The following is a 23,895-nucleotide window of genomic DNA, read 5'->3' on the forward strand; positions in this document are numbered from 1 at the left end:
GGCAAAACAGCCTCACGTCTGCAGCTGATCTCAGAGCACCTTCACGTATGAAAGGAGCTTCAGCTGAAGGTTGCTTTCATCCAGCCTCAACACAGTAAACTGGGAATAGTCATAATAAAATAATAATAATAATAATAATAAAAAAAGCTATTAATTATAGGGCAAAATGTACTCATCTATAGTCTTCAAAGGTCCAGTGTGTAAAATTTGGCCTATTTTATGATTTTTATATTGGTGAAAGCTTAATATACTGCTAATTAAATACACTAAAGTGTATACTCACAGTACAATAAGCCATTGGGTTTTCCTACCATTGTATGGTACCTATACATACATAAGAATATACATGGGTCAAAGGTCTTGCTCCCAGTCAGCTGCCATCTTGCAGCACCATATTTCTAAGGAAGCCTGGCGTGGACAATCCAGCTGCCTGACAGGGTGAACACTCTCTTCGAAGAAGAAGGTGGTCAAGGTGTTCTTGATGTAACCGCATATAGATATTAAAAAAAAAAGGAATTAAAAAAAATCTGCCCTTAAATTTAAAATCAAAGTCTAATAATATTAAATATAATGTGCCAAAATCTATAGAGGGCGCTGTGGTGAAGAACAGTATCGACCAACGTGATGTACGTGTTGAATCCACGAAGGCGCTGACGGCTTCCACCTCAGCTCCGTCCAGTTTCAGTTTGGAGAGCTGTGACTCGTCAGCGCGGTCGTCCGACTCCACTTGGGCTCTGTGCTGTACTCCGTCTGTGTTCCTGGACACGTTTAATTTTCATGCTTGTGGTTTGTCGTCTCTCTAGTGTGTGTTTCTTGTGTGCAGACGCGGTTAGCCGCGACCAGAGCTAACTGTAGTTTTTTTTTCTTCTTGTTTTCGCCCCTTTGCTCGTGTCGCCAACATGCTAGCAGCCAGAGTAGCCACGGATGTAAAGAAGCTCGCAAAGCCAATAGCGTCGTCATATTGAAGTGTCATTTTCCAAAGTGGTTCTTTGTGTTTGTCAATTTGGCAAATTGACAAATGGTCAAATTCAACAAAAGTCTCGCTTTAAATATCATCTTATTTTGTACATTTAGTTTGTAATAGCATTTGTAGTATTATGTCTTTTGAAAACTCCGTTTTCTCTGCACTCTAGTAAATATTGACCACTAATCCAATTCTTTCCCCCTATGAATTAATCGATTGAAGACAATTAATCATTCTGTCTATCTCGCTGCTGTCATGTGTCTCCTTTGTTTAATTCCGTCTGAGTGTTCCCCAGTGCTCCCTGGTTCTCTGTGGCAGAAACAGTAGCTCTCCGTCCTTTACACCTGTGCTAAAGCTCCACCTAGTGGGCAACTACAGCAAACTATGTCGATTATAACCCAATGGGGGGAGATTCGGGTCTGTTTCGTTTGGAAATCGTGTTTGGCTGCTTTAGAGGTAAATAAAATTAAATAATAATCCCTCAGTTGCTGCTTCAGCTTAAACCCAAAAGAGTCGAGCTGGTTTTAAAGGAGAATATTTAGCTGACTTGCCACTTGCAGTTGGTTTAAAAGACTGGAGAGTCACTGTGTCTGAACTTGTCAATGCAAGCAACTAACTGTTCATCTTCTCCTCCTTCCTCACCTCCATCTAAATGGTCTTCTTAAATCTGCCTCCTCAACTCACCTCTCTCTCTCTCTCTCTCTCTCTCTCTCTCTCTGTCTCTCTCTCTCTGCTCCATCCGACTGGCAGGCGTAACTCCAGATGCCTTGTAACGGTCTCTAAAAACTTGTCTCCTGCATGACGGACACCTCGCCTCAGCTTTGCCGTTTTCTTCAGCTCTGACTCTCCTCCTCCTCCTCCTCCTCCACCTGCTTCTCTTCTTTCTCCTCCTCCTGCACCACCTGCTTGCCGCTCTGGTGGGATTCTTCACAGGCTGGAGTGAGAGCTGTGGAGACTCTCGACTTCATACTTTGCCGACCGCGCGTTAGCGATTTATTCACGGCATCATGTTACTCGTTCTTCTCACCCCCCGTCTTTAGCCGTAGACTTGCACTCGTTCACTGTGAGGGTAGACTGGCGACGCGCTCTCTACTTCCTGGCTGCGGCGTCCATCAAAACTCAACTCTCCCTTTTGCCCTGGACCCCAATGAAACCCTTGTTTTATTTTCTTTACTTGAACTTGAAGACTTTACAGCGTAAATGTAAAAACGTGTTAACAGTTGGTCTAGACCAGGGATGGGCAAACTACGGCTCGGGGGCCATATGCGGTCCGTAAAGCGTTTTAATCCGGCCCGTCCAACTTGAAGAAACTATATTATTTCTTATTATTATTTGAAGTAAGTCATAAAATAGCTGTATTTCATCCATTTTTTTCAGTGTTTTAAGAGTAATTTCAACAAAGTGCTAAAATACTGTGGGGCTTCAAAGACACTGATTTTGTTGTAACGCTTTTGTTCATGTTATGATTGATGTTTTGTTTTATTCAAATTTTGATTTGAAAAAAAAAAACATCCATGCAGTTTATTGTTATCAATAAAACAAAGTGAAATACCTTGATTAATGAGAACATTTCCGCACTGAGAAATACAATGCATTACATATTAGGAAATCATCATAAGAAATAAGAGATTTAAAAAAAAAAAAAATGAAAAAATGTAAAAAGATAGAAAACTGAAAGTGAGCAAACTGTCCTTTGGACACCAGCGTGACACCAAATTAACCAGCAGCCAGGTTCAGTCCAGGTATAAAATGGTTTGAACCTTACAAGTTTCCACCTTCCTCCTCCTTCACATTTATAGGCTTTTTTCTTTTCTTGTTTTATTCTTTTTTTTCTACGCTGCGTCGTCTCATGTCATCTCTTTAGCAGCGAACTGTAAATAACATGAGATTAACTCATCGGCATGGACGGAGAGCACCGTCAATCCCCCCTCCCCCCTCCCCCCGCTCCTCTGCCCGTTAGCTTTAGCCTCTTAGCGCCTTTCGCTTCGTGTCATCCGTCTGATATCGGACTGAGCTACGCTGTGATGTGATCACTCGGGGACGGGACTGGTGCATGATCTGGCAAAAGCCTCCTCGTGAAGCTGCAAGGGGGGGGGGGAGTAAACGCAGCTTCTGTTGGCTGCTGTGTTTCTGTGTGTGTGTAGATGTGAGAGTGGGTGGGAAGGAAGGAGGGATATTAACTCGACAGGAAGTGACGCGTCTGTCAGACGTCTTGGAACCAAAGCGTAGCCTCCTCGTCCCCGTCCTCGTCCTCGGCTCCTGCTTAATAATCTGCGTGTCCTGTCCTGTTTGTGCATCTTACAGTTTGTCTTTCTTAACTTCTAATAAAAACCTTTGACCCTTTGCTCACCTCAAGCTGCCTGCCTGTCGCCTCTTTGTGTGTCTGCTCTCTTTTTCTTTTCTCTTCACGTGCCTTCACGACGGAAATGACCTCCCCAGTACATAAAGCAGCCAATGATTGATCGTCACGTTCGAGTTTCCAGACCGAACAGCTGTCGGTTCTCCTCGAAAATAAGCAGTTATTTATAATAATTGCATTTACAATTTCACATTCCTGGAATTGGTTGCAATGAAACTCCGCTCCTGTTGGGGCGCTGTAGGTGCAGTCTTACTTTGAAAACCACTTGTCCAACCTATAGCTTTCGGTACTCTTTAGTTTTTGCATTATTCTATATAGAAAATAGAATAGTAGAAAAAATAGAAAGAAAACCCAAATCATACAATGAATTTCAGTTCTGTCAATTTAAATAATAACGATTCAAATAATAATGCACACAATTTTTTAACGTAATCTCGGTTGACAAATGAGATTGGCGTTTCTGTAATTGAATGGTATAGTTCGTAAAATTAGATTTTCATCTGTAAGTTTAAATTTAGTCAAATGACACGGTACAAACGCTTAACCAGCAGCTTTTCTGTTTGCATATTCTTTCTACTAACCTGGATTTCACTAACTCGAGCTTAAACTAAGCCCCAGCTTTAGCGACGCTTGAACACATTGGTCGTGTTTGCATGTCAGAGCGATGTGTGACTTTTGCTTGCCCCGACAACTCGGCGACCTATTGAACATTGTTTTGTACACTTATTCGAATGCAATATCCACATTGAAAGTGTCGTTATTGAGATACTGTGTACTGTGCACCAATAGTAGCGAAGATGTGACTGTAACCTGAGAGTTGGACCTGCTTGGTGACAGCCAGCCATCGTCATTTTTAATACTCTTAACTACAGTAATTAACTCTAAAGCATTTTAATGACATTCCGCAATACAACAACTAGTTGTGTTGGTATGTAGAAGCCAATAACGTAATAATGACCAATAACGTCATAAATTTACCCTTTTTTAAATTCCAATTGGCCAATTACATGATAAATGTCCCAAACCGATAACCTAATAACTTTTGTCCAATAACGTGATAATTCTTTACATTATTGGCTACGTTTGCAAAGATTTTTTTTTAAAGGCCAATAACGTGATAATGTTATTACGTTATGGGCCAGAAGTTGTTACGTTATGGCTTTAGGACTTTTATTGAGTTTTCTTAAGTATTACATTACAAGGCAAATTTTATAACGCAGTCAGTTGTCATTATTGGCTTCTTCGCGGTACTCCGAAGAGCTTTTTCAATCAAGGGTTTGACCCGAGCAACACCTTCTGTGGTTAACATACCACCGTGCTGTTGGCAACCACAGACAAACCTCACAGTTACGGGGGACATGGACCTCCTCTATGATCGATGTGGGATAAAGACGATGAATTGACAGGATTGTCAGGATTCACAGCGTGTTTGTCGCAGGGCGTTCTATTCTAACCTAACCCCCCCGCCCCCCCACCAGGACGGCAGCGGCTCGCTGAAGAGGAGCGGCTCCTTCAGCAAACTGCGGGCCTCCATCCGCCGCAGCAGCGAGAAGCTGGTCCGCAAGCTGAAGGGCGGCGGCGGCGGCGGCTCGCCACGGGACGGCGAGCCCAAGAATCCTGGGTAACTATCCAGACGGGCGCCTAGCCTAGCCTAGCCTAGCCTAGCCTAGTCTGGCTTGGGCTAGCCTAGCTTGGCGCCAAACTCAGGTGGCTTTTTAAAAAGAGAGCAACGGCACCCGCGGGGACGACGCCTCCAGCCGACTAAACCCCGACACCAAAACAGAGCGAGGAGCTCGGCGACGCCGGCGGCGATGCGCTCTGACTGTTTTTTTCCCCGAGCTGCTTTTTTGCACGTAACACGACAAGAGGGAAGCTTCTGACTGCCGGGCACAAACACTTCTGGGTTTTGTTTTTTTTTTTTCCTTCCCACGTTTGCTTTTGGTTTCACTTCTCCGCTTTAACTGCCTCTGTACAGCTGCTGACTTCGGCAAAAGTTTTATCTAGGTTTCGCCGAGCATTCGAACAAATGGGAATAAAAATATACTTTGTTAAAAAAAATGAGTTTCACCATGTGTCTGACTGTCAGACGTGCTAACCAAAGGTGACGGCGTACAGAGCGCAGTGCATGTACACAACAAACAAACCACTAACGTCTGCTTGTGAAATGGCTTTGTGCTTTTTTTTTATTTATTTTTTTTATTCCCGGAACTCTTTCTCTGCCTTTGAGTTGAAGCTTTTATTTTTTTGTGTTTGGAATATTTATTTCTGAGATATATTTCGGTTTTTACTTCCGCTTTTGGACTTTACGGTTTTCCCCTGTGGATTTAACTGCACAAACCAGCGTGTTTTGCATGACTGTGTCTTGAATGTTTTTTTGTTTTGTTTTTAATTTATGAATAAATATTTTTCATTTGATGGTCTGGTTGCATGCTTCATCTCTGCACACATTTCTCTTTTTCCCTGTGAATCTCTCCTCTCTGGCTCATTGTGATGATGTTGTCTTTGTCATCATCACAATTGACCTGTCGAAGTTGTTTCACTGCAGAATTTTTTTATTTTTTTTACAACTTTTTATTATTTTTTTTTTACTGTTTACAGAGACAAGTTTTATTTTGCTGATTTCAGATTAATATTAACGTCATACAGGTAATATGAGGGGTTTGCTTCACCATTCTGCAACCAGCCACCAGGGTGCAGTGTGGGTTGTTTTGGGCTTGCCTTCAGGAGACTCCTTCATTTCTGCTTGGTCAAGTCCTCTCAATTGGAAGAATATATTTCACACTCGTGTTTTAGTAATTGGCATAAAGTTGAAATGATTATTAGTAGTCGTTAAAAAAAACAAAAAAACAACATTTCTATTCCTATAGTTGCGTTGAGATGTCCTGGCGGTGGGCTTGTTTTTGTTTCTGCAGTGACCTCTTACTTCACCTGTTTTTTTGTCAGGCATGGTTGATGGTGTTTGCATGGATTCCTCTCTCGCTATTAGTTCTGCACCACTCACAACTTGAGCAACCCACAGACCCCGACGGGGGGAAAAAAAAACACCAAATTCTTGGTTCCACTTTCTAATCCTGCTTTTGTGTACCAGCTGGAGATTATTCATCAAGGTGGATTACAAGCCTTTCGAGGAAGTCAATTTTGGCCGTTGATGATGCAACTGTGAAACAACCCGTTATTCCAACTAGAAGGTGGAACCAAACATTTGACTTGTAACACCCTGAATGCTATAAACCCATTAGAGGACCCTTTGCCAAAGCTCTAAAACAAAAATATATATTTATGTGTGATTGATGGATGTCATTAACTGTCGTCACTGAACTAAAATCCTCCAACCTGACTCTCCAACCCCCTCCACCCACCCTGCGACTCCCCACCCCCAACCTCGTCCCCACCCTCACCCATCACACTCCCTGCATGCGGCTGGTGTGGGTGCAGCATGAAGCGAGCCAGCTCTCTGGGGGTTCTGAATGTGGTGGACAAGGCTGCCAGTGACCACTACCAAGTAAGGAGCACACGCAGCGCTGTTTATTTTGCCTCCTACTGGATGCTAAGACAATTGCATTTGTTGGGCAAAGGTCAAAGGCCTTTTTATTTTTTAACTCCATCACTAACCACGCCCTTAACTGATAACATCAGGCTAACGGACTAATCCATTGTGCCATTATTTAACCCTGTTTTTAGAAAAAAGACGCCAATATCTGCTAATTTATGATTAGCCTTGACTTTGATAGCAGTTTAAGATATTTTCTCGGATTACTTCTCAGGTTTTTACTGACATGACCCACTATATTGAACTGATGGTAAACTGAATGTCATGTAAAGAACTCTGCACTGCTAGTAGTTAGCTACAGCGAGATTCCTGCTTCGCTAGGCCACCCGGGATGGGGGGGGCCTTTGCGGCCCGTTAAGATTCTTAATCCGGCCCGCGAATTTGAAGAAATTATATTCATAGTAAGTAAATCATAAAGTAGCTGTTTTTCACTTTAGTCCTCCAACCTCTGTACATCTGCGCCCCCTGCTGGTGAATGTTAGTGCTGCTAATTCTGAACAGATTATTTGGTGGAACATATTTGGTTTGTTGTCTATGCCGAATACTGAAGGTGCTACAGTTCACTTGCTGGAATTGAGTCCGACCGCAAGGGCAGGTGTCATGAGGAATGTGAACTCTGACCTGCTCGTTTTGACTTTCCTGCACACGTGCACTCGACGATCTGCTTGTTAAAAGTCGAGCTAAAAGCCAAACTGTCCTCACAGATGATGAAGATGTCCAGGTTGGTTTTTCGCACTCTCTGTCATTCTGACCACTTTCCCACTGCGTTTGCCGCAGGAACGAAATAATCGTCTGAGGAAAAGTCGCGACCTGAGCGCCAGCCACGTGCACCTGGCGCGCTGACGGACGGCGGACTGTTAAAGCTCAGTGGCGACACCTGGAGGCCTCGCTGTGCACGTTCCCACACTTCATTGCACTTTTGATGCTCTGTGTATCTCACAGAGGGACTCGTGGTTTGTGTGTGTACAAGTGTGTGTGTGTGTGCGCGCGCGCGCGCGCGTGTGTTTTTAATCAATACATACATATCAATGAACAAGAGGAATATGAACATCCCAGCGGTTTGTTTAGTTTGAGTGTGTGAATATCTCTCCTGTCCAAACTTTTGTATGTGCGTGCACTGTGCGAGCAAATCAATCCCTCGTTGTTAATATTTAATGCTGGCGCTCGAATGAAGGCAAACACAGAGTGGAGTTTCAGTTTGAAAACATTTCTCTTTTGACTCAGTGGCGGTTCGGTTCACACAGCGGGTGAAGATCACGCAGATCAGACGCACAAAAAAGAATCTTGTATTCACAATAAAGGCACATTAGCGGTTGGATGTGCAAAAATCCATTTTATTAATAGTAATAATAATAATAATAATAGCGCATTTTATTTGTAAGCGCCATTCGGAGCAGGCAACAGTTAGTATGGATGCTGCAGTAGCACCCAGAGGTTAATCACAGCTGTATGGCATTTTTGAACTAGAAGAATAAGAACGAAAACAAGACAAACACTGAAGGCTTTTCACTGCGGTCTCAATGTTTTCACTCTTTCACAGAGAGGAGCCGTTCCAGTTGGTTTTGTCAAAATTATTTTTTTTTTTATCCTATCCTCGTTCGGGATGGTTCATTGAGGTGCATAAACAGACAAGACATCCATTTCTCAGTAAATGAAACTCGATAATAAAGTCATCGTCACACAACTTAACCGTTCCCCCATCTTGAATGAATCTACGTCAAAGTTTTTATTGACAGAATTTCTCAAATTTATGCTGGAAAAATTCACTGATTTTTGAAGGAAACCTGGTTTGCACTGAATGATGCTGTGTGGCTTTGCTCAGCCAAGCTAAAGTACAGCACTGACAGCACTGACAGCACTGATAGCAGCCCTCACTGGGGATGTTTCACGCGCTCCAACTGTCCCCTCTGCCAGAGAATGTGTCGGCTGATGGCGTCTTCCTGTACAGGCTGACCTGGACGTCGGCTTCGCTTTACCTGCTCTTTGCAGATTTCCGAGATTTTTTTCTGTCTGATATTGAAGGAAATGTGATGAGAAGCCAAAACATTTAGAGTGAATCGACTCCTGGTGGCTGTGTGATCAATCTCAACATTTTTACTGTACATATTTTGTGCCTTATTGTGTTTTAATTTCACTTTGGTGTCTCTTAATATTGTCTCTTGCACAGAGAAAACTGCTCCTCTGACAGAGTTTGGCCTTTTCTTTCCTAAGGATGTGTCAGCCATATGTATACGGCTTGAATGTGGGTTGATCACTTTCCAAACTAATTATTAAATGAGGTGTTGAAAATCCGTGAAGCGAGACTTTAAGGATGATTTTCTTACACGTTCCCTCCTGTGTTGATTGAAAATATTAACGTATGATGTTCTCTGTTTACATTTGGGGCCTTGTAAATATTCTTCTCTTCTCTTCTCTTCTCTTCTCTTCTCTTCTCTTCTCTTCTCTTCTCTTCTCTTCTCTTCTCTCTGTCATCTGGATTGTCATGGTTTAAAATAAGAGGGCAGGAAAGATTGTTTCTCGGCTGGTAAAGGCCGACAGACGCACTCTCAGGAACGAGGCTGTAGTATCACACACTGATCGCAGAGTCGACAACTAAGCTCCTTACTTTTATATATTACTTTTCTGTCTTTCTTTTTTAAATCAAATTCAAATGTTCCAACCTTTTGTTTGTCCTAAAATGGTTGCAACTCTTTTGCATGGAAATAAATCTGAAGAGATATGGCCACAGTTCCAACGTTGATTTGAATGAATTATTGTTATTATTACTGTTGAATTCATGTGATGACTTAATGTAAATGTAAAATATATATTTGCTGGCAGGCACCAAAATAGGATTTTTTTATGCCCATGAAGGAATGTGTCACTTTGAAATGAAAACTGGAAATTATTTGCTGACACACACAAACACACACACACACACACACACACACGAAAATAAAAATAAAATCTGAAATTCAGAACAAAAAGTGTCAGCAGCAGCTGGATCCACTAACCATCATCAAGTCGGGCCGGATACAAATGAATATTCTGTTTGAGAAATGAAAGATTTTTTTTCCCCTTAATGTCTTTGTTGGCTCTGTGTGTCTACATCTGATACTTTGAAAAGTTGGAATAAAGTTTGGAATAAAGAATTTCACCTTCTTCTTTTTGGTCTTCATTTGACAAGAAGAATTTTCCAAGAAGCATTTAAGTTGAGTCGAGTCAAGTTGAGAAACTTAATAATTTTGCATGTATTTGAAGAAATAAAATGGGAGCAGATTTATTCTGGCGATTTGAAAACTTCTTGCATTTCCGGCTCAACCTCCCAATAAATACACAGATTTGCAGATCAATCTCGATCAGAACTATTTCAGAGGACCGAAAAGTCCATTGAAGTGTTTGTCATCTGGAGGTTCATATGTAACTAAACAATGTAATGGTCATGTGACAGGCCTGCTCATCGGCAATTGCAGCAGGACTCTCGAGTGACCGGTCGAAACCAGTCTGCACTGTGAGAGTCATTATGCCTGATGACTTTCCTGGAATCAGATTTGGTGAGTGATTCATTGAATCACGACATCAAGCAGTGCTGCTCTGTTTGGTGGAAAGATCTCAGCACTTTCCACTGTTGCTCGACGGGCTTTTATACACAGCAAATTCAGCCCATTGCAAAAAACTCCCTTCGAGTTTATTTCAACGATATCTCAGTGTACATGTTAATTTGCATTATCAATCGACTCATTAGCATGACCTGGAAATGCACATGCAACTGGGTTTTGATACCCATGAGTGTTGGTTTGTATTGCTTCTGCCTTATCATCTATTTTAAAGCACTTTGGTTCACCTGTGGGTGGTTTTAAAGGGCTGTGCTAATATAGCGCACTTTTACATCGACACAAATCCAAGACGTTATGGTAAATAATAATAATAATAATAATAATAATAATAATAATAATAATAATAATAATAATAATAATAATGATAATAATAATAATAATAATAATAATTCAACGTCTCACATGTAATTTTTAAAATAATGAATATAGAATGAAAATGAAATATTTGGGGGGGGGGAAAGAAACGTGATTTTTCTTTGTGCGAGAAATCACAACAGGAGAGCACCATGTGACGTCAGCGCTGCGCTGTGGTTGGCCAAACGAGCTGTCAGTCACAGCAGAGGAGGAGGACGAGCTAAATCGGGAGTTTTTAGTGCTTGAGGGACCGACTGCCGTGGCTGTAGTGCGCCGAGTAGGAGCGACAGCTGCTGGAGCGACATGTCTTCTTCTACGGTCCCCGACGGAAAGAAACTGGTCCGCAGCCCCAGCGGCCTCCGCATGGTGCCCGAGAACGGCGCCTTCAACTGCCCCTTCTCCCTGGACGAGCCGCACTGGGTCCCGGATAAAGAGGTGCGTTCACGGCGCGGACGTCGGTTTTTGACAGCCACAAGAAGATACCACAAACACACGCACACACACATACACACAGACGGCAGATGCAAGCTACCGAGCGTGTTGGATTCGATACTTCCGTTCTACATTTTCAAAATAAAATTGTCTCACAAACAGTTGCGAGCGACGTTATTTCCAAATTAAATGTAATCACTGAAACAGTGGCGATAAACTTAATTTGCGTTTCCTGATTTCTCATGTGCTCTAGTGTTCCCTGTGAAATCCCGATTTTCATATTTCATTATTAGAATTGTTTTTTTTCTTCACTTTTGCATAAAAATGTGACACAAAAATAGATATCTCGGTGTACAACCAACCACAAATACTACAGAAAGCAGTATGTTGGCATGAAATCCCCTTGATTGCATCACAGTAGTTGTATTCCAATATTTCAAACTAATGGTTGTTGGTTGTATGTATATAGCTTGAAACCTTTTTTTTTTTTAAGAGGTTCTGGCCTGCTTTATGTATCAAGTCTTCTCATTAGACGCTTTAAGTTGCCAACCAGACGCAATCTCACATCCCACACGGTTTTTGTATATTTGACACAAAAAAGAATTGGCTAACTACACGACCAGTCAAAAGTTTGGACACACACCTGTTTCTTCTTTATCTTTACTACTTTCTACACTGTGGATACATATGGGTGACATCAAATATATGACCAAGATATGTATATTATTGTGGCTAAATACCTAAACATGTTATGTTATGATTGGCTATTCAAGATCATCTAAAATATAAAACTTGACTTATTAATTCACACTTTTTTGTTTAATACATATTCCATATGTGTTCATTTATAGTTTTGATGCCTTGGGTGACAAGCTACAATGTAAATAGTCATGGAAATGAAAGACAAACAATTAAATCAAAAGTGCGTGTTCAAACTTTTGACTGGTAGTGTATATACTTATTTTGAAACAACTTCCGGTGTATGTGCAAGCAGCTGCGCTAACTTGAAACTATGGCAGTGGGTTGTGTCGCTCCAAGGCCTCCGTCGATACACGAACAGGCGTTTGCTGAAGCTGTTTGTCGAACGCACAACGTCTGTTCACCTTGGCCAAACGGTGCTGAAGCGACGCCGAGTAAACAAGTTTGTTTTTGCAGTCACAAAGTCGGACGTTCGCTGAAGTTGTCACGTCCTGTCGGTGTTAGCTCGAGTAGCTGCTTTGCTAGCTCCGTGTTCAAGTGACTCCAGTCCACAAGTGTGCAACTACAACAACAACAATTGTGCCTCAGTGTGTGTAACAGCAGATAGACAATATCGCAGCAAACTGGTAGTCTTTTGTTTAGACCGTAAAGCCACACCAGCAAACGTGATTATTATAGGTTATAAACAGGAGTCAAGGTTGCTACTGTGCAGGCTGCAAGAGCAAACTGGGAATAATACCTGGAACTGCATGTACAAACCCTCCTCTAAGTGTTTGTTTACTTGATTACGAAGGAAAGCATTAGGTTTTTGAATGTAGCCCTCAACGTCCTGCAAGGAATACATTTTTTTTTCTCCAAAATAAAATATTAATCCTCAAACTGTCCTGCTAGTATCAAAGGAAGAAAACGGACATAATAACTGAAGCATATTAATAAAAGCAAGCACTACCAGTCCAGCTGGTTCTGCCACTTCTTAATAGGAAGAAGCCAGAGTGAAAATTCTCTCGCATTTTAGTCCCAGATTAAGCATTAAAATCAATTTCTGATGAAACACAGCAAACATTGGCTTGTGTCAACCAGGTCTGTATATTTACTGCGAAAGCCCACGGATGACCTCGCATCCGCAGCACATTCACACCTCTTGTGAAATCGCCGTCCGCTTGACCTAGACGGAGGATTTTTCAGACTTCTCATAATGCGCCGGCGCCAGAAATGCCTCCTGTCCAACTGGACGTCTTTGAGTAATATCCTGTTTTATTTCCTCCCTCCAGTGCCCGAGATGTATGCAGTGCGACACAAAGTTCGACTTCATCAGAAGAAAGGTTTGTTTTGTCTTGCAACGTGGCCGTGACACACAGAGGAGGAGCGAGAAGAGGGAAGAATCAAGAGTGTTTCGCTCCATCTCAGTTGTGATTCACCAGATTTTTTTATTTTTTTTTCACCACCCCCTCCTCCCTTCTGTTTGTGTGCCTTGGCACGGACGCACACTGAGGCCTTTGTGCTGACATTTTCTTTTCCTGACATAACAGCAGTTCTTCTTCTGTCGCTCCCCGCTTGTTTTGCTTCAAAAATACACTTTCTGTTTTGATAAAATCACAGCGGCGGGCGGATCTTTCCGCTGACCTCAGCGCTGCGCTTGGACGGCTCACTACAGTGAGGAGGGACCTTTTACGAGGCAGCTGCGTTGCAGAGATTTCCAAGTTGCACATATTGAAAGAGCTCTCGGGAAAACTCCAATGGAAAAAGTATTCTCTTGCTCTTTGTATGAAGGAGCCAGTTACGCTGAAGGCGTGAAGCTCCTTAAAACCACAGAGGAAGCCGAGCAGCAGCAGCATTGTAGCACACGGCTTTGATTACAGGAGAAACATTTTTCTCCTGGTGGTTTTCATTTTACTCCCAACTAACTAACTCGCAAGAGTTTAAAAACACATTTTCCAAGCTAGCTACTGTATCATTTTACTATCAGCTCCAGTCCGGATGTGTATATGAACTAAATTTTGTTTAAAGTCGTCACTTTATAATAATTTCTCCACCAAATGGGCCCTTAAATGTTCAAGGTCACACCTGGATATTAGCTGTTTTTTTTGTCTTCGCCTTAAATGGCAGATCTGCGAGTCCGTCAGTGACTCTGCTCTTATTTTGGGCGGCTTTCAAAATGAAAAAGAAGAAGAAACTCTGACCAGAATGACAAAGAAAAGAAACGGCCTCGGTCGACTGATTTCTCTTCCTCTTACTGTAACTGGTGCTTCTGTCCGACTCGGCTGTTTGCTGCAGTGCTGAACAATAATGCAGCTTGTTCTGCTTCTTCTCCCTCTGGCTGTTGCCTTCAGGGCTTCACCGCAGCCAATTACCTGCCTCCTTTCAACCCTGTCCTCCTCTTCTCTCTCACCAACTAACTCAATGTTGTCCTTCACCATGTCCATAAATTTCCCTTTCCTTGCTTTTTCTGTGAGTACGGTTAAAAAAAAAAAAAAAAATGTTACGTGTAAAGATTCCCGCTCTTAATGCAAATTTACAGCAGCTGTTGTGACTTCCAGTGGTGTCAGAGTTGATGGTTGACCCTGACCCGCCGTTCTCGTTGCAGCACCACTGTCGACGATGCGGCCGCTGCTTCTGTGACAAATGCTGCAGCAAGAAGGTGGTGCTGCCGCGCATGTGTTTCGTGGACCCGGTGCGACAGTGCACCGAGTGCGGCCTGGTCTCTCAGACTGAGATGGAGTTCTACGACAAGCAGCTCAAAGTTCTCCTGGGGGGTGAGCAGCACCGTCGTCGCCACTCGGTCGCACTCGCGGTACCAAAACGTTCCGCTCCTCATTGGTCGCCGTACAATAATAAAAGTGAAAGAAATCCAGCAGTGAGGTTGCAAAGAGTTACTGAACCATTAAAAAACTCTTTCGTCAAAGTATGATAAGTGAAAACATCCTCATTTTGCGCGTCTCTGCGCCACTCGTGCTGCAAACAGCCGGACGCTGCGGCTCAGCGTGGAGCCATAAATATTCAGTCGGCCTCTAAATGAAAAATCCATCAGCCCCCCGAAGCTGCAGGTCAACCACCGGCTGTGATGCAAAGCCTGCAGCATGTCGGGGCCTCATGCTTTATTGATGGCGATGATGATTGCGATGGCGGTGGTGTGTTATGGAAAACAAGACGGGGACCGGAGACGACGGATAAATATTTTCATCCGTGTGAGAGTTGACGTGCGCCTCCTCCTCTTCCTCCTCTTCCTCTCTCGCTCACCGCGCTGCGCTCTGTTTCCAGGCGGAACCTTCGTCGTCACGCTGGACTCGTCGGAGAAGTCGGAGACCATGACGTGTCGCCTCTCCAACAACCACAGGTCACCAGTCTGCAGTATCACAATATCAGCAAGCTTTAGTTGCCCTGATTATTAAAACGGCGTAAGAAGATTTGCCTCCGCACATCCGAGCGCGAGGCCAACAAATAGATGATAAAATAAAAGAGACAGAAGGAACTTCAAAAGGTTAAGTAAGATATGAAATTGATCACATTAAAAAAAAACATCTTTAAAGTAACGTTGAAAGAAATGCAAGTTACAGGCAAATATCTGAAACTTCCAAGTTGGTGAGAAAACCAAACTAAGTTAAAGTCCCATTTAAAACTTGAGAGTTTTCATATCAACCTATTTTCAGATCTTACTTTTTTTTTTTTTTTTTTCACATTTAGCCCTCTGTTTGCAGCCCGCCCACATAAACTCAGCATTCACTTTCTGCTAAACCTAATAGTTGTACATTTGGAAGGGTGTCTGAGTGGGAAGAGTCACCTGGCTGGTCGACCAGGCATCCGCTCCGTTTTCCAGTACTGCACAGTTTTTGCACGCGCTTCCGAAAAGAAGTGGGCTTTTTTTCTGACTGTTGTTAGAAAACATTATATTGAATTCTGCAGAATATGATCCCTTATTGAAGCACACATCCGTATAGAGAAGAGTGAGAACAAGGTGTTGGAAGTGATGGACTCATGGGGAACTGCTATCAGGAAACTACTGACACTGTTCTCTTGTCATTTCTCCTGCTTTGTTTTTCAATTTCAATCCCACCACCAGATACTTGTTCCTGGACGGCGAGAGCCACTTCGAGGTGGAGCTGTCCCGGATCTCCAGCATGCAGATCTTGACGGAGGGGACGAGTCCTGGAGGTGAGAACTCAACAAGACCTCCTTCTCTCCTCTTGAGCTCCGCCTGGTGGGATCCACCCAGCAGCTGGGAAACCACCTCCAGCTGTCTGTCTGTCTGTCCCTCCTTCTCTCTCTTTCCAACACTAACAATGTGTCTCTCCCCTGCTGCGTCGACTCTCCTTCCTCTGGGCTCAGAGAACGACATTTACTCGTACACCAGCTTGCTGGACTGTCACTATGTCTCTGAAGGTCAGCTGCGCTTCCCTCCTTCCACCTGCCTGATTGCATGCCCGTCTAATGCGTCTCTGTCTTAGTGTTTCCATCCCAGTCCACCGAGATGCCGTTCAGTGAGTCCATTCCGCTGTTGAGGCTGCCAGTAAGCCAAGTCCACTGGTGCAGTGAGCAGTTTTGGTTTGTGGCCAGAATGGGTGTTCACCGCACCGACAGTCTGGAAATATCGTGCCTGGAAATTCACTGTCACGGTTATGACAAGTATGAGGCACCAGTTTCAGAGCTTCATACTTGAAGGATTCAGTCTTATTTTTAATCAGCTTCTCCAAGGACCATGTATAAGTAACATGGACATCGTAAAGTTTTTTTTTTTGGTGTGAATGCTCCTCCTGGTTGCAACATACATCAGTGGAAAAAAAAAGTTTTCTGACACCCTTTAAATTTTTCCTCAATCCAAATGATCGTCATTGAATATTTGCCAGAATGTTTTTGCCTTTATTTCAGAAGGTTTGGCTCCATCAGAGGAACAAACCAATGGAAATGATTAATTTTTCATTGTTAATTGTTAGATTCTTGTAGTTCTTGTACTCTGGATGTGCACCTTGCAGAAGCATCCAGTTCTGAGCCGGACACACTGGTGCACGTGCAGCATGTTGGGTAAATGTTGGCAACTGCACTAAAGTTGACTTGATTTGGAGCCCTGCAACTGATTTTTAGCGCGTTTCAGTCCATCAGAAGTGCACGGGGTGTCCAGAAACTTCTCTTTCCTCCACCACTGTAAGTTACACGTCTGGTCTTGCACGCTCGGGCCTCCAAACGTCGCACCGCCAACCCTTGATATCGTGCCTGCCTCCGTCGCATTTCATCTGAGTTTATGTGGATTTGATTTATCCTCTGTCTGCACGCTGCGCTGTCACTCGTCATTCTGGGGGCAGTTGCTGACATTTAGTGTCGTCACTGAGATGAGACATTTCCTGCTTTGGCAAATATAGAGTTGTCCTTCCCCCCGCCCCCAATTTCCATTGTATCCACTGCCATTGAATTGATGTAAAGGCAGATGTGACGTTGCTTCCCGCAGCTGGAGAACTGATGGAGAAGGCCAGCACACCCCCACACATCAAGAGTGACACCTTGTCATGTGTGACCAATGTCCCCAAAATGTCCTTTTTTTTTGTGCTTTGCTGCCTCGACTGTAGCAGATAGAACAGTGATGCACCAAATAGTGCAGCTGTTCTCAACTGGTGGGAGTCTCAGGACGCACATTTTACTCCCTCATCACAAAGTCGTGACCCAAGTTCATTCCATAAAAATAAAAACGCTTCTCCACTTTCTGTCAGGTCTACTCAATAAATTATTTAAATTATCAAATTGAATGATGGTGTGCTATAACATTTTCTCTATTAATATACATATATATTAAATTCCCTTTAAGAGATTCAATTAAAACAGCTCTGCGACCCACTTTTGAGTCGCGACCCACCAGTTGAGAAACGCTGAAATAGCGAAGAGTGTAACTTTGAAGTAAAGAAGGCTGTGTGTGTGTGTGTGTGTGTGTGTGTGTGTGTGTGTGTGTGTGTGTGTGTGTGTGTGTGTGTGTGTGTGTGTGTGTGTGTGTGTCTCTCTCTCTCTCTCTCTCTCTCTCTCTCTCTCTCTCTCACCCCGCCCAGGCGGGACGTCGCGTGCCAGCGGCATGCTGCTCCAGTACAAGCCAATGGGCTCCCAGGACAACCAGCAGCTCCGCATGGAGGTGGCGGAGGACAAGAAGGTGGCCTCCCTCTGGTTGGGCGCCATGCACAAGGTGCGGCGCCACCACACTGTTTTTTGTTCTGCTATACTGCGTGTTCACTTCTTGGAAAGAACGTCATGGTTTTAAATGTACAGAGCAAATTCAGCGCCTTCATTACTTCGGATCAAATATTTTATTTTTTATTTGTTTTATTATTTTTTTTTAATGCAAAGGTAGCGACGTTAACTGCTCGTGATGGCTCGTCTTTCCTCACCGGCATAGGCGATAGTCTGGCGCCCCCTTTCGGTCAAAACTGGAACTCCTTTAAGATGGTCTTCAGGCTTTTTTAATGGACAATTCTGATCAAACTACTGCTTTGTTTGACTTGCAGTGTGCCACCTGAATGTATGCGGTGTGTAAAAGTACAATTAAACTAAGTGAAATGCTTCATTACAAAAACATAAACATGAGAGGATTGTGAATGAATGAATGAATGAATGAATGAATATTCGTGTACCAAACGGGATAGAATCTTGTAATATTGTTCAACATTATTTACAATAGTTGGGGGAGAAAGTTTTTGGACATCCTCAAAATTGTACTCTAAAATATTTGCCAGATAATTTACTGTGTTTCTAAAGGTTTGGCTACCTCACAGGAACACAAACCAATGGATATGACTCTTTTCGTTTATTGTTTATCAGACTAAACAAGAAAACCAGTTTCTTGTAGTAGTCTGGATGCTTCGCAAGAGACGTCATCTTGCTGAAACTTCAAGCTCTGAGCTTGTTGGCGGCTGCATTATGACAAACTGCACTTGCTGACTTCAGACTAATCATCTTAGCGCAGCGCTGCACGGTGCATCACAAATGCACGAGGCGTCCAGAAACTTTTCTTTCCACCACTGTGTTGTCTGACCTGCTCGATTGTCCTGCATCAACCTGACATTTCCTCCTCTGGCTCCCCCTGCAGGCGGCCAAACTGCTGTACGAATCTCGCGACCAGTGACGTGCCGGCAGCCTGAACGCCTAAAAAAAAACAAAACCTGGAGGCAGCACACACCCAAGTGTTTATGACCCCGCCCCACCGACCGGGGTTTGGTATCGTTTTTTTTGTTGTTTTCGTTAACGCCCGTTTCCGCTTCTGTTTCCTCATTGGTTTCTCAATACATTACTACAGTGATTTCTGCAAGAGAAGTTTATATCTATACCACTTTATTACCTCTTTTACCAGTGCTTAATGTTTACCTACCAGTAGGCTGATTGTTCCTGTCATCAGTTTTACATTTGACATCTCTGATTTATACGAAGCGAACACATTAATCAGGGCAGCGGGAGGTCGGGGGAGGGGGAACACGAGATGCTCTTACTAACTAGTCACGTTTTACAAAATAGCTTTGATCGATATTATATTTTTGTTCTACGCGTCATATATGGCATATATTATTTTTACATGTTAGAGTCAACATTTTGACGGTAATAATGTGTCGCATTGTACGTTTTTGATAATCGTCCGTGGTAATTCTCAGACGTGGGAAACGATTGAATAGGGACACATTTTATTTTTTTTCATGCCAGCGAACTTTATATCCTATTATTTCTTTATGAAGTTGGTTTTTGCTTTCCACTGAGAGAGCGATTGGACACGAAGGACTCGTACGGGGGGTGGGGTCGGCGAACGCAGCTCTTTCAATATTTACAAGCACAGTTGGACCTCCTCAGTGTTGCAGCACCAGTTCTGCTCCGGGTCGAAGTTGACCAATAAGCACCAAAGGGATTTCGTTACACATTTCTCGAATCCCAGACTCCAGTGAAACAGCAGGAATTCTCTGCACGACTGGAAAATCTCCAGGAAGTCGAAGATTTAGCCCTCTGTTTGCAGCCTCCTGGTGTTGGCGGGGGACAGAAACACGGTAGCAGTGAAGTGCACGTGTTTTCACACGGGGAGTTCCCTCCCTGGCTGGCTGCAGGAGCCAGGCGGGGGCCTTTTTACAGGCGTCAAAATTTAGAGCGATCCGGAATAGAAGCGCGGCTCTGCGTGGAAGGTCTGAAGACCCCGACCCCCCGACCCCCGGTGGTCGCACACTGCGACCGTCCGGTGTTTTTGTTAATACTTAAATTCAGGAGCAGCAAGAAGGCGAGTGAGTGAGGAAGAGAAATGACTTCCATGATAGAATTCCCAGCTACATTTTTTTTTTTTATATATATATACACCATTTTCAACGCATTTTTCTTCCAGTCCGTCTTCACAGCGACATGGTTAATAACTGTGAAGCTGTGCGTAATGGAAAACATTATATACACTTAGTGACTGGCTTTTCTCCTCATAAAGCATCTTCAACTCTCTCGATGCTCAAAGTATTTCCGGATCTACGTCGTCTGTGGCAACCACAGGCCACCCGCTGATTGAAGTGAGGCATTAACAGACACGCAGACGCACCAATGAATGCTTTAAATGTAGTCACATGTATGGGAAGTTTTGTATAAGCTATTTTGTTAACTATTCCTACTTTGAACACAAGGCGTGTGTGCATGTGCGTGCGTGTGTGCATAATGTTTTTGAGCCGAATTATAGTTTTTGTAACGTTTGTAGACGGTTACTCCGTGACATATATTCCTCTGATCCGTCGCTTTCCTTTTTTATATTTAACGTTAAATCATCTCTTCCGCGAAAAAACAAACGCCGCCCGCTTCAGTTGGAGTCGGCAGCTTGTGCTCCTGAGGACCTTTACAAAAAGGAAACAAGGCCAAAGTGTGGAGTGAACAAACGTGACCTCTGACCCCCCTTTTTAGTGCGACGCGGAGTAAAAAAAAAAAAAAAAAAAAATCTCTGAAACCCTCCCCCACTGTGCCTCCTGCGTGTTTAGCGTTAGATTTAGACCTCCTATAGATACTAGTGGCCACGCCTGTAAACGGGAAGAACAAATAATCTACCGAGTTGTCTCGATTTTCCAAAAAGATGTAGTTTCTTTATTCAGCTGCATTCCAAAAGCGAAACATTTTGATCGAAACAATGTCATCCAAGAAGACCTTTTTATCAGCCTGATGTTGCAAAATTCAAATCATCGCAGTCATGCGACACAGTTTTTTTTGTGTATGTGTTTGAAGTAGTTGCGGATCAAAATGCATTTTTTTTTTTTTTTTTTTTTTTTAGAACACACTAAATTTTTTTCCTGCGGTGCCAGAATGGGCCCTAGCGACCAGAATAGATTCGATCAGCACCTCATTATCAACCCTCAGACTATCTACATAGTTTGAACGACTTTATTCCACTACTGACACAGATATTAGATACTCAGTTTCCTCTTGACAACTGCATCAATTCGAGGTCGGTCTGATCTAACCAGATGGCAAAATTGGTTTGAACGTGCAGAAATCCTTCTGGACCAGCGCTGATACACCGTTAAACGCAACACATGCAAGCGGGCTGGTGTCATCCATTAACAACCAAACTTTTTGCAGGTGCCTTTTTTTTTTTTTTCGAGAAAATGTTTCCATACAATTTAATTGTAAAATTTGTTGTAGTGTGCACAACAATAGTAACACTGGTGGGGTATTTCTCTTTTTGTTAGGCAGGTCTTTTGTCCATGCATGGCCACCTGTTAAATGCCTGATTGGGAAGAGTCAAAATGAGCTTATTTGTGATATAATTACCTCTTTTAACAGCGGCGCGTCCCCTTCACTGTCTTCCCTTTTTTTTCTTTGACTTGTATGAATACAAAAATCACTTTCTGTGGATGGCTGCTGTTGGCTGGCCTATTAACCTTTTGCTGTTGATATTTGTGTCATGACTTGGGTTGCAAAAAGGAAAAAAACAAAACAAAAAAAACTCAACATTTTCCATGACTTTCGAAAGTTTCCAACTTTGAAAATTCCCACAATCTTTGCAATCCAAGTCATATGGAAAACTCACTATGTTGGGAAAAACATGTATTTTCTTATGCTGCTCACCTAAGATAAAAAACAAAACAAAAAAAACACAAGTATTTTGCTTCGAGGCTTCCAGAAGAGAGATGATGTTTGTCTGCTCACCCAGTTTTCCAACAGTCGTGCCCCAACCATCCCCTTCCCACAGACATTATGAGCTGTGTGTTGTGTGAAATGTGTAAGGGGCTGCACAGTAACAATACCAGGAATATTGTCGTGCAGTGTAGTTAATCGCCGTGTTTACCGGTGTTAAATAATGACGCTAATACATTATTTTTGTTTATTTGTCTTTTTTTATTTTATTTATTTTTTACCCGCATTAACATGCACCACCGCTCAGTCCGTTTGACTTCATCCAGATGCCCGTTGTTTCAGTTTGATTAACAAAAACCTTATGGAGTATTAAATATTTGCTGTTATGACAGTAAGACGATGCAGCTGTGCAGCCCCGCGCACACGGTCCTCGTTTCGGTAGTCCCACAATGAGCTTTTGTTGTAAATTTGCACTACATGTAACCTCACCAAGTCATGAGTCGGCAAGTGTTGTTGTACCCGCACTTTAATGTGTTTCCCTCCGCCTAATTTCACCGCAGCAGTGAAAATGCCACAGTGCACCGTCCGTCTGATTATTCCGTTGAGAATAAAGTCGAGTGTTTGTACGTTTTGTCCTGTTGTTTACGTCGACTTTCAACGAGCCAGACTACCTGCAGTTCATAAAGAAGACCAAAAAGATGTAAGATGACAGTGTAGTCGTGTAGTGTGAAAGTGTACCTGGTCATGTAAAAACTACTAAACTAATCAAGTCATGTATTCTGCAAACGGCAGTCAAGGTTGGGATCTTAGTCATAAATGGAATCATACAGCAACAGAAACTAATAATAAAAGTTATCCAGGTGCATTTAGGCCACATTTGATTTTGTGAATCTCAAAATTTCTCCCGTGTGTTTTTTCCACAAGAGTGATCAATTAAATAAATGCATCTTTTCTTTCTTTTGCGAGTGGGTTTTAGCCTTAAACCAAGTTTCTTACACTTTATTCAGCGTAGTGTCATTTTAAGAGCGACGTAGGAGAAGTTACTCGTTGCAGGAGGGGGGGTGGGGGGGGATTGTGGTTGTGCGCTAAACCTTTTCTACCGTGAATTTGTAAGACAAACTACTTCCGGTTATTTTACATAACCATGTGTAACACCTAAAAGGAACAACCTTGCTAAAAAAAACAAAAACAAAACAGTTCCCGCCTCGGCGATAATTTAATCAAGGCGTCGTGTGCGCGAGCCGCCACCCCTCCGGCCCGAGTTGGTTCGGTCCGGGTCTCCCTCGCATCAAACGCACATGTGAGCTGTGTTGTGTTAAGAAATTGCAGCGACATTACACCACACAGCTGACGTATATCGAGTTGACACGTTGTTATCTCCCAACCACCGTCTGCTTTGGTACAATGCTCTGAGCTCGAGATCAACACAAAGACTTTCACACGACGAGGAGGATTTGTGGGCAGACAAGGGCGGCTGCTGTCGCGTGCCAACGGGGCGACCACTGACTCGTTTTTACCCGAGCCGAGGTACGTAACACCGACATGGCACGCTGTGAGCAAAAAAACAAACAAACAACCAAAAAACACACACACACACACACACACAGCGTTGTGAAACAATCCAGCACATTTCTCCTGGTGAAGTTCACGCCGGGGTCACGGCTACCGGTGGCCGGCCGGGGGTAGCGGCTCAATGTTAGCCGCCTCTTCTCAGGTGTCTGCGAGCTCCATGTGTGTGAGTGAGTGTCAGTTCAAATAAGGTGTGTGTGTGGGGGTTTAAACTAGCGACAAGATTAACACGCGGCGCGAATATATTGCAACGGCCGGGTTAGTTTCTCCCATTGAAAGAGTCGCATTCAGGCCGGCCACAGGAAAGAAAGAGCCGGAGTCACTGACG

General features: G+C 43.2%; 3 protein-coding genes across 10 annotated transcripts in view; all 3 read left to right on the forward strand.

Annotated features, from left to right (window-relative positions):
- klc1a (kinesin light chain 1a) overlaps positions 1-8,189 on the forward strand; it is a 31,268-nt gene extending 23,079 nt beyond the window's left edge. For 2 of the 7 annotated variants that reach the window (XM_076027672.1, XM_076027671.1), the window contains exons 14-16: positions 4,802-4,944; positions 6,759-6,825; positions 7,651-8,189. In XM_076027672.1, coding sequence (XP_075883787.1) covers positions 4,802-4,944; positions 6,759-6,825; positions 7,651-7,716 — 276 coding nt within the window. In that variant the 3' untranslated portion in view covers positions 7,717-8,189. Of the gene's footprint in view, positions 1-1,714; positions 3,618-4,801; positions 4,945-6,758; positions 6,826-7,650 lie in introns of those variants that run through there. The other 5 variants (XM_076027675.1, XM_076027677.1, XM_076027670.1 and 2 more) reach the window with 4 other exon arrangements.
- Positions 8,190-11,074: 2,885 nt separating this feature from the next.
- Positions 11,075-22,624, forward strand: zfyve21 (zinc finger, FYVE domain containing 21). 2 transcript variants are annotated; one of them, XM_076027678.1, is made up of 8 exons: positions 11,075-11,258; positions 13,226-13,276; positions 14,539-14,707; positions 15,213-15,288; positions 16,012-16,103; positions 16,278-16,331; positions 17,981-18,111; positions 19,012-22,624. In XM_076027678.1, the coding sequence occupies exons 1-8, from the start codon at positions 11,127-11,129 to the stop codon at positions 19,045-19,047; spliced, it is 741 nt and encodes a 246-aa protein (XP_075883793.1). In that variant the 5' UTR covers positions 11,075-11,126; the 3' UTR covers positions 19,048-22,624. The 2 variants fall into 2 exon arrangements, with proteins under 2 accessions (XP_075883793.1, XP_075883794.1); XM_076027679.1 differs by lacking the exon at positions 16,278-16,331.
- A 488-nt stretch (positions 22,625-23,112) lies between these two features.
- brf1a (BRF1 general transcription factor IIIB subunit a) overlaps positions 23,113-23,895 on the forward strand; it is an 88,218-nt gene continuing 87,435 nt past the window's right edge. Inside the window, exon 1 of the mRNA XM_076027642.1 lies at positions 23,113-23,525. The gene's annotated coding sequence lies outside the window, so the exon portion shown is untranslated. The remainder of the gene's footprint in view (positions 23,526-23,895) is intronic.

This window comes from Nelusetta ayraudi, unplaced genomic scaffold, assembly GCF_046127955.1.
Source record: "Nelusetta ayraudi isolate G7.1 ecotype Tasmania unplaced genomic scaffold, CSIRO-AGI_Nayr_v1 ptg000021l, whole genome shotgun sequence".
Lineage (NCBI taxonomy): Eukaryota > Metazoa > Chordata > Actinopteri > Tetraodontiformes > Monacanthidae > Nelusetta > Nelusetta ayraudi.